The sequence below is a fragment of the Saccopteryx bilineata genome, chromosome 1 (assembly GCF_036850765.1).
Source record: "Saccopteryx bilineata isolate mSacBil1 chromosome 1, mSacBil1_pri_phased_curated, whole genome shotgun sequence".
NCBI classification, from domain to species: domain Eukaryota; kingdom Metazoa; phylum Chordata; class Mammalia; order Chiroptera; family Emballonuridae; genus Saccopteryx; species Saccopteryx bilineata.
In genome coordinates, this window is record NC_089490.1 from 377,038,721 (window position 1) to 377,055,502 (window position 16,782).

The following is a 16,782-nucleotide window of genomic DNA, read 5'->3' on the forward strand; positions in this document are numbered from 1 at the left end:
TCTGGGAAACGGGACTATCTGTCAGCTTTGGGCCCGCGTTCCACCTGGCAGCCCGATCGCACAGGGCTGCTCTGTTTCGATGGGCCCTGGGTCATACCGAAATTACCTGCTTGGCCCTCCTGAACCCTGGAGTTCTAAGGGACCTTGCCTACCTTGGTTTCTTTCCAGTCTCTTGTTTGTAACCAGATTCTCAGTTTGGGTAAGTGGGGTTGAATTTGTTTTAAGAGCACATCCTGGGGCGGGGTCTGGGGCTGACACTTGGGCTCCGAGCGGGAAGTTGAGGGTGGGTGGGGAGCAGTGCCTCCCTCCTTTCAGCTCTCCGTAACTATTAGAAGAGACGGACTTTTATCCCGAACATCTGTTGCAGACAAAGAACTTCTTCCCAGTCTTCCTATGAGCCCTCCAGTCCCTAGAGCAGCATGCTTGGGCCCGCCCATCGCGACGAGATCGCGGGGAGGGACCGAAGCGAAACCCGAACCCCGCGCCCACCACCCCGGCGGGCGACGTGGCTCGGCGGCCCCGGCCTCCCCCCGCAGCCCGGCGGCCAATGGGCGCGTGAGCGCGGCAGTCCGGAGCTTCCCGTCCGCGGCCGGCGCGCCCCTCCGCTCTGGCACTGGGCGGGCGCTGGGGGAGGGGCTGGCCCGTCCCCTCCCCCGCGCCGGCCCCAGCCCCCATCCCCGAGTCGCCGCTCTAGTCGCTTGCTCGGTGCCTCCCTGCGGGCCGCTCTCTCGTCCCGACGATGGCGCGCGGTGGCCGCAGCCGCCTCCTGGGACTCGCCCTGGGGCTGCTGCTGGCGCTGGCGCTGGCTCCCCGGGCGCTGCGGGCCAAGCCCACCGTGCGCAAGGAGCGCGTGGTGCGGCCCGACTCGGAGCTGGGCGAGCGGCCGCCCGAGGACAACCAGAGCTTCCAGTACGACCACGAGGCCTTCCTGGGCAAGGAGGACTCCAAGACCTTCGACCAGCTCACCTCGGAGGAGAGCAAGGAGCGGCTGGGGTGAGCGCGGCCCGGGCTGAGTTCGGGGGCGCTGCAGGTGCCCGCAGGGCCATTCGGGCGGGAGCCACGCGGAGCGCGAGTCGCAAAACGAAACCGAAATGGGCGCGCGGATCCGAGGGCGGGGTCCAGCCGGGCGTGGCGGCGGGCCGGACGAAAGTTGCCCGCTGGCGCCGGGACCCCTGCATGGAGATCGCCCCGGGCCGCGGTGGCTTCCCGCGGGGAGGCGAGAACGTGGCAGCAGCCGCGGGAGCCAGGACAGCGAGGGCCCGCCCCCTCTCCGTGGTTGCATCAGAAGGGAGGGTAGAGAGTGTACAAAAAAAGGGTTTGTCCACGGTGGCCTTGTAAGTGACAGGAGTTCTCTCTCACCCTCCCAGTTTCTCTCATCTCCCCCCATTCCCGAAGAGGAGGGCTTGAGACACTTCTAACCGGGTCTGAAGGAAGAACATAATTGGATAGAAGATGAAGTGGGCGGACGATGGAGAGGCTTGATTCCTGACCTGTGTCCCTGGACTGGGGTTGGGCTGCTCTTGCCTTATGCCTAATCCCCATATCTGATGTAGGAATACAAAAATCTGTTGTTAAGAAGTAGGGGCACTTGGGGATGGGGGTGAGGGTGGGAATGGAAACTGGTCCCAGGTTAGTGTTTCCAGCAGATGCCTATAGAGGTACCAGACCTTGGGCAGCTGAGGGCAGAAAGCTGGAGGGCGGTGTGGTGGATTGCAGCTTTCACTGTTGAAAGCAGTTGAGTCAGGAACCAGCCCTGGGAAACAAAACTTTGGGACATCGAAGTGCACCCTCCACAGGTTTCCTGGGGAGACACTGGGGCATTGTGCAAAGGTATCTGGGATCGGCAGCCAACCTGATGGAGGATGGGTTGGGGAGGGTCCCAGTGGCCTGCCTGCTGGGCACCAGGCCTCCTGGAACCTGGTTCCTGGGGGTGGAGATCTTCATGTCCTGCTACATGAGAAAGAACACAGCCATCCCTGTGCTGATGGGGGCCACCAAAGGCCAGTGGGATTGGTTAGGATATGAGGCTAAATTATACCTATTGTGTAGGTGCACCATCTGCCTGCTTTGATAAAAAGATCTTTGAATTTCAAAGTCACCTTTGAACAATCACCTTTTATTTTGCAGAGAACTACTTTCTCTTCTTGTTTGAGACTTAACAATGGGGGCCTTTGATGAGGTTAGCCTATTGTATTGCTTTGAGGCACTTGAAAACTGATTTATTCTGGGGCCCTGATGGCAGCCATTTGCATCCCTGTCAGTGGGGGCAGGGGCTGGGGTTTGGAGTGGAGAACTGTAGTCTGCAGTCGCTAGTCTAATGCTGTCCTCCTGAAGAGTAAGCCTTGCGGTGAGAGCAAGGGTTGATGGAGTTGGTCTGCATTTGATCCTTGTATGAACACCTTAACTTTGTTTAATCACACAACACTCATTTGAACGGCCACTGTGTGCCAGCTACCATGTCAGATACCTCCTGGCGGGTACAAAGAGAAAACCTTGGCATGCTCTAGGCCTCAAACTACTTTAAAAAATTAGACACAAGTGGATACTAGCATATTCACTGCCACGGCATGTCATATCTACATTGAGCACATCCAGGAGAGGGAGCCCTTAAGGATTCAGGTTGGAGAGAGAGGTTTGGGGGTTAGGGATGGATCAGAGTTTGTGGGGTGACTCAGAGGTTGACAGGCATATCATCAGGGAAAGGCCTTCCTGAAGAGAGACCAGAGGTTTTGAAGGCTGTTGTGGGGGATGAGAGCTACTGGGACAATAAAAGGACAGGGGAGAAGAAGTGGGAAGTAAGAGCGGAAGGGAGACCAAGAGCCGAGCAGGAAGGCCCGCCGAGAGGTGGAGATTAGATGTTACTCTGTATGTGGTTGAAAATCATCCCCAGATTCTTGTTAGGAAATTCAGACTGGCAGTAGGGAGAAGATAACTGGAGCACGGAGGGCAGACAGGGGAGGGTCATGGCCATGAGCAACTGAACCAGACAGGCTGGTCCAGACGTAGGAGAGGGTGAACCCAGAGCATGTAGGAGGGGGAACTGGCACTGCTCACCCTTGACTCAGCATAGGGGTGGAGAGGGGGGAGCAGGGACTCACAGATGACACCTGGGCCTCCGGCCTAAGCCACTGGATGGGTAGTGGACACACCGCTCACTTGTAAAGTAAATCCAGGCCAGAGATGAGGGGCTGGGGCGGGGGCAGGGTTGGAAATGCCAGGTGTGGTCTGGGATGGCTGAGCATGAAAATCGGCCGCTCTGTGCAGAGTCCTGGTGCAGCAGTCCCCTCTAAGTCTGGGCTCTGAGGGAGGAGCATGGCTGGGTCTGAGCAACTTCGTCACCACCACCTGACCTGATCCTGAAACCAGGACAGCTCTAAGTTCCCAAGAGACACCTAGGCAGAAGGCTGCCATGTGGGGACCTACCAAAAAATGGAAATTAATTGCCAACCTTTAAAATCTGAGTGTTTCAAATATGGACCTCGATTCCTGGTTTCCCTGGACACCCATGAACCATATTCCTTCGCAGCAGCCATTGCCTGGAGCAGCGAAGGCACCCTCGTAGGCAGCTGGCAGGGGGGCACCAGGTTGCCCGAGGCTCAGCTCAGAGGCTTTGTTGGTTTCTGTTCCCAGGTAGGAGTTTGTCGAGTAATCCGTCCACCTGTTCATCGTCCTCCATGAGGAAAGGCACACTTTCTGTCCTTTATTCTTTGACATTCCCTGTAAAGTAGGTGTTCCCAGCTGGGAAAACAGAGACGCCTAGAGTCAGGACATTTGCCCACGATCACACAGGACTACGGCCTAGGTGTTTTGATGGGAGAGGTTGGCTTTATCTACAGCTTAGCCACCTTTTCCAGTATCTCACTCCTGAGATTTTAAAAATTTTATTTACTCATTTTATATATAGAGAGAGGGGTGGGGAGGAGCAGGAAGCATCAACTCCCATATGTGCCTTGACCAGGCAAGCCCAGGGTTTCGAACTAGTGACCTCAGCATTCCAGGTCGATGCTTTATCCTCTGCGCCTCCACAGGTCAAGATCACTCCTGAGACTTCTTTTTTTTTTTATCTTGAGAATTTTTTTTTTTTGTATTTTTCTGAAGCTGGAAACGAGGAGAGACAGTCAGACAGACTCCCGCATGCGCCCGCACGCCCACCAGGGGCGAGGCTCTGCCCACCAGGGGGCGATGCTCTGCCCCTCCGGGGCGTCGCTCTGCCGCGACCAGAGCCACTCTAGCGCCTGAGGCAGAGGCCAAGGAGCCATCCCCAGTGCCCGGGCCATCTCTGCTCCAGTGGAGCCTTGGCTGCAGGAGGGGAAGAGAGAGACAGAGAGGAAGGAGGGGGGTGGGGGGATGGAGAAGCGAATGGGCGCTTCTCCTATGTGCCCTGGCCGGGAATCGAACCCGGGTCCCCCGCACGCCAGGCCGACGCTCTACCGCTGAGCCAACCGGCCAGGGCTATCTTGAGGATATTTTTGAAGAGAGAGGTTGAGATCACATTTATTCTTCCTACTATGTGTCAGGTTGACTATCTCCTGGACATTTATTTGGCAAAGATTAGATGCTGTCTTTTCCACAAAAAAAACCAGTTATTCACAGTCTGCCATTAGGGCTCCGCTGGTCTGAGATTCTGTTCCTCAGCCAGCTTTGGAAAACTGATGGGCATGTCACCTCTCAGTCCCTAGGGTTGGAGCAGGGCCTGGCACACAGTAGGTAGGCTGAACAGTGCAGTGTTGAAGGAATTCTGCTCTGTCTGGCTGTGGTGTCCTGGAAGGAAGCCAGCCTGTGGATACTTCAGTCTTAGCCTTTCAATCTGGAGACCTGTTTTAATCGCAAATGAAAGGACGCATTAACGCTGTTAGTAATGTTTACAATCTCATGAGAAAGAGGAGCAGGGACTACGTGGGTATCCCGGTGGGAGATGAAGACAGAACTGCTAATGAATTCATTTCCCATCTTTAATTAATCAAAGAGAAACCTCCAATCAGAACTTCTGTTCACAGGAAGAAAATTTTACTACTGAGTTGATGGAGTCCTAGCCCAAAGCAAAGAAACAAATCCCAAATCAGTCTATAGGATCTCATCCCAAGTAAACAGGCTACCAGAGTAAAAAATGTTTAACACTGAAAATAGCCTGCCTGTGGGTCTCTTTGAACTTTCTTACAGGTAGGGAGTCCCTAGCTTGGGCCCTTTGGCCGAGAGATGGACACTGGTGAATTCCCAGCCTGAACTTCACTCTGGACTGGGGTTTGGGGTACTCAGGGAAGCCCAGTGGGAAGAGGCTAGACTCTGGGCCATCTGTGGCCAGTGGACATAGGGGTCTTTCCCCTAAGAGCAGGGGGTTCGGGCTCCTGCAGCTGCTCAGCAGGTCAAGTTTCTTGAATAGGTTTCATTGATGTTAAGGCTCTTTGATCCTCACCGTTTTATTGTGCCTTGTCCAACAAGAGCTGGTCTCCTGCTTTAAATTTCACGTCTTTAGGTCCAAAGTAGTGAGTTAAAAAAACAAAACAAACAAACAAAAAGAACTCACTTATCTTTTGGTTTACATAAAATTTTCCATTTTTAAGATTGGACCAAGAGCCATTTCTTACCCCAGTGATACCAAATACTAGCTGGGTGATCTAGGAAAAGTAATTGAATTTCTATCGGCCTCAGTTTCCATTAAGGACTGTGTCAGGGAGGGCTGCTAGGTTTCACCTTGCCGGTCAACATCAGTCAGTTGTTAGGGCCCATCGCAGAGCACTGTGCTGAGGATTCTGAGCCACATCCAGGTTTAGCAGGACAAAGGGGCATGGTCCGCTAGCAGCGTCTGCCATTGGCGCTGGGGGGCGGGGGGTGGCGTAGCATCCTTGGAAAATGTAAACTTTAAGATCCTTTCTAGCACCATCAGATCATTGATTTTATGTTTATACAGTTTAGATTCCGCACGTGCTTGATCTTTTTCTGGCTCAGGATCACACAAGCCTTGATAATAACCTTGTGGGTTTTGTTTCTTTCTTTTTAACTACAGGAAGATTGTCGATCGAATTGACAGTGATGGGGACGGCTTTGTCACCACTGAGGAGCTGAAAACCTGGATCAAACGCGTGCAGAAAAGATACATCTATGATAACGTCGCTAAAGTCTGGAAGGATTATGATCGAGACAAAGACGATAAAATTTCCTGGGAAGAGTACAAGCAGGCCACTTATGGTTACTACCTAGGTAAGAGGTGCTGCAGGACACATGAGGCAGCTTGTCCCCCATAGCAAGCTTGGTACGGGAGACTCCGCTCCGTCATCGGGGGAGGGCGGGTGTCACAGCCTCCTAAGGAGAACCTGCTTGTGGAATGTCCTGCTCTGCTTACTGAGAATGTACTGCGCTGCTTACCGAGTGAAGTTGTAGGCGGTGAGTAGTAACGGGTTAGGGGTCTAATGAAAAAGGACATAGGTTGCTGCCCTCCCTGAGCTGCTGTCTCAGGGGCACACACAGAGCAAAGCAGAGAAGAAGGGTGTCTGTGGTACAGTTTCGCAGTCCTGCCAAGCTTCAGAGAGCAGAGACCAAGCAGGCTGGAGCAGTCAGGGAAGGCTTCCAGGAGAGGGCGGCTTGGGAGCTGGGCCCTTCAGAATGGAATTCTGAGACAGAGACGAGTGGAGGAGGTGCGTCAGCTGGAAGGGCAAAGGTGCAGCAACGCATGTAACAACAGGCAGGGTTTGGGTATAAGACATACCTGTTTGGGGGAATGATGGAAGGGTGTGTGCAGAGCACAGGGTGCAGACCCACTGGGTGTATGGTAGAGACAGTAAGGGGACAGGTCTGAGAAGAACTGGAGATGCACACACTCCCAGACAGCTTAAGGGAGAAACATTTAGACAAAATATGGGTGCCAGGGAGCCTCTGTGTGTTCTGGAGCAAAGAATGATACAATGAAAGCGGTTCAGCGAAGAAAAGTATGGCATGTGTGTGTTCTAATTCCTGGGCTCTTAACCACTGCTAGCGCACCCCTAATACGCCATTAGGGCCTGTGTTGTGGGGCAGTGTGAAGGGGCAGGTGCTAGAGGCATTCTGCAATAAACTGTTTGAAAGAACTCGCTGGGTCGGGACTTTTGGTCCCACGTGTGCAACTGGGGCAGGCAGGATGAGTGGTCTGGGAGGGGGCACCTTCGGTTAGCAGTGCGGTTGAAACGTCTGTGCGCGCGCGTCCTGCAGGAAACCCCGCGGAGTTCCACGATTCCTCAGACCACCACACCTTTAAGAAGATGCTGCCGCGCGACGAGAGGAGGTTCAAAGCGGCAGACCTCAATGGTGACCAGACAGCCACTCGGGAGGAATTCACCGCCTTTCTGCACCCAGAGGAGTTTGAGCATATGAAAGAAATTGTGGTTTTGGTAAGATAAAAGAAGTTCCCGGGCTAGGAAAAGACCGGAGCAAAAACTACACCAAAATCTTGTCTTTCCTTTCAGAGAGTGCACATTGTTCATCCCGAGGGGAATTGGAGAAGGACCCTGACATGGACCCCTTTGCAATACCTGTCTACCCAGGGCATTAGTCACGGCAGGCTGAGTGCTTTAACAGATAGCCCCCAGTCCTAGCCGTGTGTTATAGTCAAAGCTGTTGTTTGTGCCATGTCCCGTGCAGGTGGTCCCAGTCGGGGGGGTCCTCGGGGCTGTTCTCTAAGAGTTACCAGGTAGCCAGGTGGCTTCCGTCTGGTACCGCACCATCCTAAGGCCTCAGGGTCACCCTGGCAACAGCCAGCTGGTAGATAAGAGAGGAAATGAGGAGAAGGCAGTCCACCTTTCCTGCTCTGACCAGGAAATGACATCTGTCTCCTGGCTAGGATGAGGTTGGGAAGTAGAGTTTAGCTGTGTGCTCAGAAAGAGCAAATGGGTTTGATGAATAAACTAGCTGGTCTTTGTTCATTTCCAGCTGTGAGGAAACTAGAACATACAGAAACTTCAAGTAAAAACCTGGAAGGACGCTCCCCTTAGTAGGGATCTTCAGAGGGTAAACTGATCAGATCCTATAGGCTTTGAGGGTTAGCTATGCTTGTGAAGCCTCTGAGTGTAGTTGCATCCAGAGTGTCTTGTGGGGTCCCAAATGTCTTGATTTTCTACGACCATAAAATAATGCCATCATCTACTTCCTACTTGGATAACCCGAGCCAGTTCCAGCTGCCTTTGTGCTGGGAAACAAGTGGCTACAGTGTTTTTTTTTTTTCATAACCAGTTCTGGACTATTTAGTTATGCACCTGCTGGGTCCCTCTTTTCTCATGACCACCATGACCCTAAGGACTGGGCAGTGGTTGTAAGAATCATTTCTTTTCACTGCCCAGCATCCCCTTAGTGATAACTGATTTGCCAGAGGATGATGGAGATTAAAAGTTGGCCACAGGTGGGTACGTGGCTGTGAGTCACTGAGACAGTGGATAGTGAATTCATTTAAGTACTCACCGTGGCAAAATACTTAAGTAGGAAGTCAAATATACTCAATACAGAACAATACATTCTAAAGTTAGATAGACTTTTAATTGCCCGCTGCTTCATATTTTTCTGACGCCATCTCGGTGTTCAGAATCCAAATACCACTGGACTGTATCTCCGACCATCTGGTGCCGGGGTTCCCAGCCAGCCCCTCACAGGTTCCCCAGGGGAAGCTGTGGCTGGGTGGTGGACGTGGTTGGCCTCACAGGGCTTCCTGATGTAATCAGAGCAGCTCTGGTCTTACAGGTACAGTTTCGTTTGTAGAGAACATTCTGCTGCTGACAGTGGGGCGGGGTGGGGGGACAGACACCACTGCCTAGTTTTTACAGATAAGCAGTCGATGCCTGGCGAGAAGGAGACAAGCCAGAAATCACCAAACACTGAGCCATAAAAGCCAGACAAAGGAGGAAAATAGTCAAACTCAGGATTCACCGAGAGCACAGATACCTTCATTTTGTTTTCCGCTTTGCTTCCTAGGAAACCCTGGAGGACATTGATAAGAACGGGGACGGGTTTGTGGATCAGGATGAGTATATCGGTGAGTTCAACCTGGCGTCCTGCTCAGCTGTCCCAACTGGGCAACATTCGGCCACCTACATGCCTGGTCCCTTTCTCCAGACATATTTTTTGGCAACAACTACAAGTCTATAGGTGTATCTCCCAATGGGAGGGATCTGTCACACCATCCCTAAAGGTGCCATGTCGGAGAGGACTTACTGGACCTCATTCAGTGCATAAGAGGCCAGAAGGCTGGCCCCTTTCTCTAGGATAACCAGCAGTTGGCCCACGGCTCTGAGAAGTGGCCTTCATCACACTGTAGTTTTATCTTTGCAAAATCGGACCGGAGATCTTGTACATTTATAGGAGTCTAGAGCAGACAGTCTCAGGGGAAGGACTAAGATCAGCCTGGGTCAGCCAGGCCTAGAAGCTCTAAGTAGACACAGCTGTGATCAATAGCACTATTTCTGTGCCCAAGCCATCTGCAGAAAAGCATTCCCTCTCACAGGTAAATTCTTTTGCAAAGTGCACAATTGCCCCATAATATAGCTATTTTGTTTTCAATCCTTGCATTGGGAGTACCGTACCTAACATTTCGTCCAGAAGGGCTCCACCTAAGTAACATCAAGAAGTGCATTGTCAGGTAGCTGCGAACACTGGCTGAATGAGAGAGACTCTGATGTCCTGAGTCAGAGCCCTGCCCGGCAGCCCTCCGAGCATACAGGACCAGAGCAGGCAACATGGACATGTCTGTTTGATCCTCATCAGCTATTCTGCCAGTGCTTTGGGCCATAGCTGCCTTCTCATGACACTTCCTCTTTTCTCAAGTCAGTAAGGTAAAAGCTGGCAAATTATTCGAGGGATGGGATAAATAAAATTCATGTACACATATTTCATGGAAGCAGTTAATTACCCTACAGTGTAGAACCAGAGCCCAACTTGCCATCAGTCGTTGGTTATTCCTTTGACACCCACGTGGCCAGAATGAGTGCCTTCAGTAATGAAGGATGAGAGCAGAACTGCTTCTCCTCACTAGGAATTATATTTGATCCAAGGAGCCTAACCCCGTTCTCTGTCTGTGGTGTAACAGACAGGTAGCCCTCGCCACAGTAGATAAAGTGTTCGTGGTGGCACTAACTTTGTAGAAGAGCAGGTGCTGATAGCCCCCTTGTCAGTGTGGGCAGCAGAGCCTGCCTCTTGCCTGGTACCCATCCAAGGGAAGGCTCAGAGCTGCAGGTGCCTTGACAGTGGGGACGGAATTAGACCGACAGGAAAGGCTGACTGATTAAACAAATGCAGCATCTTTAATTAAGGGTGTGTGCTCTTCCCGGCCCTCCTGAACTCTGCATTGAAACTGGAAAGCCAGGGGCAAAAACTCACCAAGTGGCTTTGCTGGGAAGCAACATTCCGTTCTTTCCACTGAGCAATTTGCCACCAGAGGCCCAGTGCATGGACTTGTCCAGCAAGTGACTTCTCTGCAGGAAGGGAGGGGTGGAAACCCAGTGATGATGTAGTGGGGAGAGCACTGGAATTAGCAGTCCTGGCTTCTTACATGCTCTGTGACTCTAGAGGAGTCATGCGATCACCATAAGCCTCAGTTTCCTCATCTGTAAAATGGGGATGCACAGCACCCATGTTTCCAAGGCTGGATGGAGCTCAAGTTAGCTCATGTATATGACAGCCCTTTCTAAAAAACAGTGTGCAAAGTCAGATGTGGATCTGCCTTGTAGCTGAACCAAGGGTCTTACCTCTCTTACCTGCTCCCTGTACCACCTGACATTTCCAAACTGTGTTTCCATTAAAGAGAAGCTGCCACAGGGTAGCTCTCTTTTCCAAGGACATCTAGTGATTTAGCAAATAATGCATAAAGTTTGCTTTCCTTATCCTTTCCCTGCCAATTTGTAAAACAAGGATAATGATCTATCTTTCAGAACTGTTATAAGAATGAAATAAAATGATATATGTGAAAGCTCTTTGGGAGTGATATAAAAATAATAGTAGGAATGAACACAGTGGATAAGGCTTGGTTGGAAGCAGAGTGCCCCTGTTCCTGTGCAGCCTGGAGCTCATCCTAGCTGTGGCCTCAGTGTTTTCATCTATGAAATGGGAATTATAAAGAGACCTACTTCATAGGATTGTTATAGGGAAAAAAAGAGGACAGTATGTTATACAGTATCTGGACCACAGACAATGCTTGGTGGTTGTTACTAGTTTTCACCTGTATAGTGCTAGTTTGGGTTGTAGAGGGCTTTCACAGAAAGTGTCCCCCTTGACCTTCGTAATAACCCTGTGATTTGTGAATTGTTAGCTCCATTTTGCAGACAAGTCAATTTAAGACTCAGCCATCGAATTAAGTAACTTAATCCTCGTCACTGAACTGAGTCAAGAGACTTAGTTCATCTTTCATCTTCTGGCTCCTAAGCTCAGTTCTTTCTGTTCTGCCAAGTGAAGTCATTGCATAATTATTCTCAGGAAACTGCCCACCAGATATTTGTGTTAGGTCTCTAGATTGGTCACCACCCTTCCAAAAACTCAAGAGGTCAGGTTTTCTCTGACATACCTTCCCACTTCTCTTCATAACCAAGATCAACCTTCCTTTCTAGCGGATATGTTTTCCCACGAGGAGAATGGCCCTGAGCCAGACTGGGTTTTGTCAGAACGGGAGCAGTTCAATGAATTCCGGGATCTGAACAAGGATGGGAAGTTGGACAAAGATGAGATTCGCCACTGGATCCTCCCTCAAGACTATGACCACGCGCAGGCTGAGGCCAGACACTTGGTGTACGAGTCGGACAAAAACAGGGTATTTCACATTCTTCCAGCATCGATCCTTGAAGGGAGACAGTTTACATAAGATTGGTTCTGTTTGTTTATTTATGATAGCATTGGCCTGTGACGCTGCGGTGTATTGACATTTCTCATTCTTGCTCAATGTTAGAGACCTGTAAACTTGACCCAATATCCTGATAACTCGTGGTAAGCTCATTAGGCCAAGGCATTCCTGGATAGTCTGCTATGGGCCACGGACTTACATTCACTCCCATTTCCTAGGATTGCGGAACTTTGCTATGGTCAGGGCGTGGATTTAAGTGGTACACCCAGTGTTGCCTTAGGACAAGTTTGTTCATCTGTTCATTCAGTCAGCAGATATTTATCCAATATCCATGATGTGGCAGGCACAAGGAAGCCCAGCCCTTTAAAACCCGGGCAGCCTCAGGCAAACTCACACTTCCAGCTCTATGCCCAGCACTTCAGTATCTATTTATGCATATCCAAATAAATAGGGAAGCAAGATTTAGAAAGAAAGCTTGCCTTTTTCCACTTTGATCACTGCTCTAGGCTCGCAGGAGAGAGAGTTGAGTTTTGCATGAAAAGGGAGTAGAGTTCTTCAGAGCCCATTTTGGGAATGCCAGCACCACTTGTAGACATAGCTGGATTCTAGCTCCTGAATTCCTTGGAGACTTACCTGATATATTTTAGCACAGCTGTTACAGCGAGAGGCTGTTCCAGTTTGGGGTTTGCAGTGCCATAATGGGAGATGAAAGAAGTATCAGAAGCTTCTTTATTATAAAAGTGTAGGGTTTTAGCCTGACCTGTGGTGGCACAGTGGATAGAGCGTCAACCTGAGACTCTTGAGGTCCCAGGTTGAAACTCTGAGGTTGCTGGCTTGTCAGCTTCAGCACAGGCTCAGCTGCTTGAGTGTGGGGTCACTGGCGTGAGCATGGGATCACAAACATGACCCCATGGTCGTTGGCTTGAGCCCAAAGGTTGCTGGCTTGAACAAGGGGTCACTAGCTCGGCCTGAGCCCCCGGTCTAGGCACATAGGAGAAGCAATCAATGAACAACTAAAGTGATGCAACTACAAGTTGATGCTTCTCATCTCTCTCCCTTCCTGCCTCTATCTCCTTAAAAAAAAGGAGGGGGGGATTTAATATTGCAAATCAGTGAAATAACCGAGCTTCATGCTGCACTATTCAGAGTTACTAGAGTTTGATGACACAGCTCTTCCCTCTACCTTACAGGATGAAAAGCTAACTAAAGAGGAGATATTGGAGAACTGGAACATGTTTGTTGGAAGCCAAGCTACCAATTATGGAGAAGACCTCACAAAAAATCATGATGAACTTTGATACACACTCACCATAATATGGCGGAACTGTCATAGGCTTTTTCTTTTATTGTCTTGGCTGTTTGCTACAGTTATCTAATTTATAGCAGTTGTGTCCCTGAAACCAGCAAGTTAATAACCTCAGACTGGAGTTAAAATTGGTTTTCACTCAATATTTACTGGAAAAGAATCATTGCTATTCCCTCAGTAAGATTTCTCAGCAAGCACATTAAAATCTTGGTGAATCACAACGCTCTGGGGGAATACATTGCTAAAATGTGACTTTTTAGCTTTTTCTATTAAATTTAAAGGGGAATAAAATTAGAAAAAGCCCTGTTATTCAGAAGTTGGGTGGGTTGGGAGGGACAGTATATGGAGTGACTGCTATGTGTTTTAACTACAGGTTTTTGTACCTATCACTCTTGAATAGTTGGTGAGTGAAAACTCTGATGAAGCTACATGGTATCATATTACCTAGGCTTATTTCAGAACAGGTCTAATACTTCAGCTTCCTCCTTCTTGACTGTACTCCGTTACTGTAATGGCATACAAAACCTCTGTGCATTTTTCTGTATGGACCTGGTAATGTGCCCAACAAACCCAGATCTTTGTGTTTTTTTGTTTTTGTTTTTGCAATGAGAAACAATCCAGAAAGATAATGTGAAAAAGAACGGAATTTTAGAGGTAGGGAAAAGATGAATGTCAGGCAATTGAAGAACAATAGGAAAATGGTAAGCACGTTATCATACTTGAGAAAATGTTCGCGACGTATAAATAAGGTAGGTGTGATCTTTGAGAAAGTGAGTAGAAATACAATGCGTTTCCTCGCTGCTCATCTAGAGGAAGGGAGGGGGATGCCAAGGAAGGCTTCCTGGTGGGGTGCTGGGACCTTCGCCTCCAGTCCTGGTGATTCCACCACCCTTGGACCTGCCTGGGGACCACTTACACCATGGAATTAGGACAAGGTGATGTTCCAAGCCATTGGCTGAACTGGAGGAAATAACTTGGACAGGTTGAAATGCTACTTTGTAACTCGGAAGTGAATGAAATAAAGGATCCCCCTGAGGATTTGCTACTGTGTCCTGTGGTGTTTGACTTCACAAGTACTATGGCTTTATTCATATAGAATTACATAGTAGGATAGGATTGCATGAGTTAAGATTATGAAGGGTGTGGGTCTTTTAAATCCAAGTACTAGAATGTTCATAGTATCCTCATATTTACTTATTTAATAAATACATCTTCCTTCTTTGTGCTTGTTGAGGGATCTGTAGGTCATTTGAACAGTAAGATCTTTCTGAGATAGGTTTCAGTTGGAAAAATATCCAGACTCCTCACCAAGCCCTAATAGGCTCAACAGGATCTAGGCCCCTCCTACCTCATCAGAACCATCTTTCCACTCCCATTAGCCTCCTATAGCCAGCCCCACTGACCACCTGGTCCTCAAACACACTAAGTTCATTCCTAGATTGGACCGTTTGCACTTGCTGTTTCTCAGATTCAGAACATTATCTCCCACATCCTCCAGTAATGGTACCTCCTCAACAGAGCCTTCCAGACTCCATCATGTGCCACTTAACCGCAGGGATACTTTCTGAGAAATGTGTTGTTGGGCAGTTTCATTGTGTGAGTATCGGTGCATTTATACAAACCTAGATGATCTAGCCTACTACATTCCTTAGCTAACTGGTATACCACCATCCTGTATGGGGTCCATCGTTGACCAGATCATCATTCTGCAGTGCATGACTAGTACCCATTCAAATCCCTATCTCATTTCTGTTTCATTTTCTTGATACATATTACCATTGTTATTTGTTTCTAAGGTTGCCAGACAAATCACCACAAAATGAATAGCTAACAGACGGCAAAACAAGCTTACTCTCTCAGTTCTAGAGTCTGACAGAGGCTCTAGGCGAGAATCCCTCCTGGCTTCTTCCAGCTTCTCGTGGCTCCTGGCATTCCTTGTCTGTGTCTACAATACCCCACGCTCTGCCACTCTTACAGCCTTTTCTTTGTGTCTCCTCTGTGTATCTCTCATAAAGACACTTAGCATTGAATATAAGGCCCACACCCCGAGATCCATATCTTAGTTATAGCTGCAAAGACCCTTTTTCCAAGTAAGGTCACATTCACAAGTTCTGGAGTAAGGAGGTAGACGTGTCTCTTTGGGGAGCAGTATTCAAACAACTGTACCATTTGACATCTTGTTTGCACGTTGTCCATCTTCCCCAAGCTGGACTATAAACTCTGTGAGGCCACTAGTCTGGCCCGTCTTATTTACTGCTATTTCCCACAATCCAGAACATCAGAGCCTCGCCTACAATCATTAATCATTTGCTGAAGAATGAGAGGTCGTCAGCTTTAATCAAAGAGAATATTCCTCAAGAGAAAAAGATTCTGGAAAAAATAATGCAGCCAACATTTGCTGAATGAGAAGGTAGTCATTTTGCCCAAGAGTCCACAGTGATTGAATGGCAGGGACAAAATTCAAATCCAGTTGTTTCTGGCTCCAAAATACTCTTGTTTAGCACTAAGGAAATGAGAATAGCTCTTCTTACCTAGAAATAAGCTGCCACCATTTTTTTTTAAAAAAAGCAAAGAAACCCTGGCTTTTTAAAAATGAGAAAATAATACTGCATAACCTAATTATAAGCATAACATTTAAAAGGTGCTAACATTAGTTTTCCCCCAAACAGGGAATATTGGTTGATTTATTAAGTTACACACAGTAAGATGTTAAATATATTTTGGGCACTAAGTATTTCCTTTCAAGTCAGTGCACATAAGAAGAGAACCCTCGAAGAGACTAGTGCTTCTGGGGCTGATTTTAACACTATTTAAGGAAAGAAAACCTTAGCTAGGGGACATAGCTGTTAGCATCGTGATTTGTAAAGCCTTAGATTTCTAATAGGGTCTGACTGTTTCAAGGAAAACATATTTTGTTTCTAGGTAACATTTCAAGTCTGATTATGAGCAAATGCTACAAAATTGATCTGTAATGAGAAATACTGTAATGTCACAAAGCATTATTTATATGCTTAATGTGACTGAAAGCACTAATTGCTAGGAGCCACAATCTGTCCAAGCAAAACATGAACACACATTTCGTATCTCTCGTCGCTTACTGTAGGTTTTCAAATGAACCTGAGTGTGACAAAAATGTACTTAGAAAGTCAGCAATACCTGAAGGTTTTCTTCACCTGCTTGGATGCTTGTAGTTGTTTCTTGTTAGCAACAGCGTGAATCATGTCTGCTCAGAGGTGCCCAGCAAACAGGAGATGTCTGGCTACTTGTTAGCTCCGCTCTAAGACGTGGAGGAGTGGAATAATGGAGGGCTGATTTATTCTGCCACCTTAATAATCAAATCCATCTTCCTCCAAGTACATGCACCTAGATTTGGCTCTCTCTGTAGACTTAAAACTGAGTTTATAGTGCTAGAATTTCCTACGAAAATGAGAGCCATAGTGTTCATTGGCTTGGCTCACATTAGTAGATTGAGCAGTGGAAAGCTTATATCATCGGTTCTTAAAGTCATAAGATTTACATGAACTTGGAGATATGGTAGATTCAAAGAATCTATCTGCACTCTTAATTCCAGTCAGCTCTGGGGTCCAAGGCTGGGGACCCACCCCATTCTATAAGCTTTAAGTACCTCTAAATTCCCTCATAAAATAGAAAACAGTGTCTGAAACCCCGCAGAAGCACATGGAATGAAATG

At 48.5% G+C, this 16,782-nt stretch overlaps 1 protein-coding gene across 2 annotated transcripts; it reads left to right on the top strand.

Annotated features, from left to right (window-relative positions):
* The first annotated feature begins 253 nt into the window (after positions 1 to 253).
* RCN1 (reticulocalbin 1) lies at positions 254 to 14,141 on the top strand. 2 transcript variants are annotated; one of them, XM_066251208.1, is made up of 6 exons: positions 254 to 993; positions 6,005 to 6,198; positions 7,183 to 7,361; positions 8,932 to 8,992; positions 11,556 to 11,733; positions 12,976 to 14,141. In XM_066251208.1, the coding sequence occupies exons 1-6, from the start codon at positions 740 to 742 to the stop codon at positions 12,986 to 12,988; spliced, it is 879 nt and encodes a 292-aa protein (XP_066107305.1). In that variant the 5' UTR covers positions 254 to 739; the 3' UTR covers positions 12,989 to 14,141. The 2 variants fall into 2 exon arrangements, with proteins under 2 accessions (XP_066107305.1, XP_066107304.1); XM_066251207.1 differs by having other exon boundaries at positions 443 to 993; positions 11,556 to 11,755.
* The last annotated feature ends 2,641 nt before the right edge of the window (positions 14,142 to 16,782 follow it).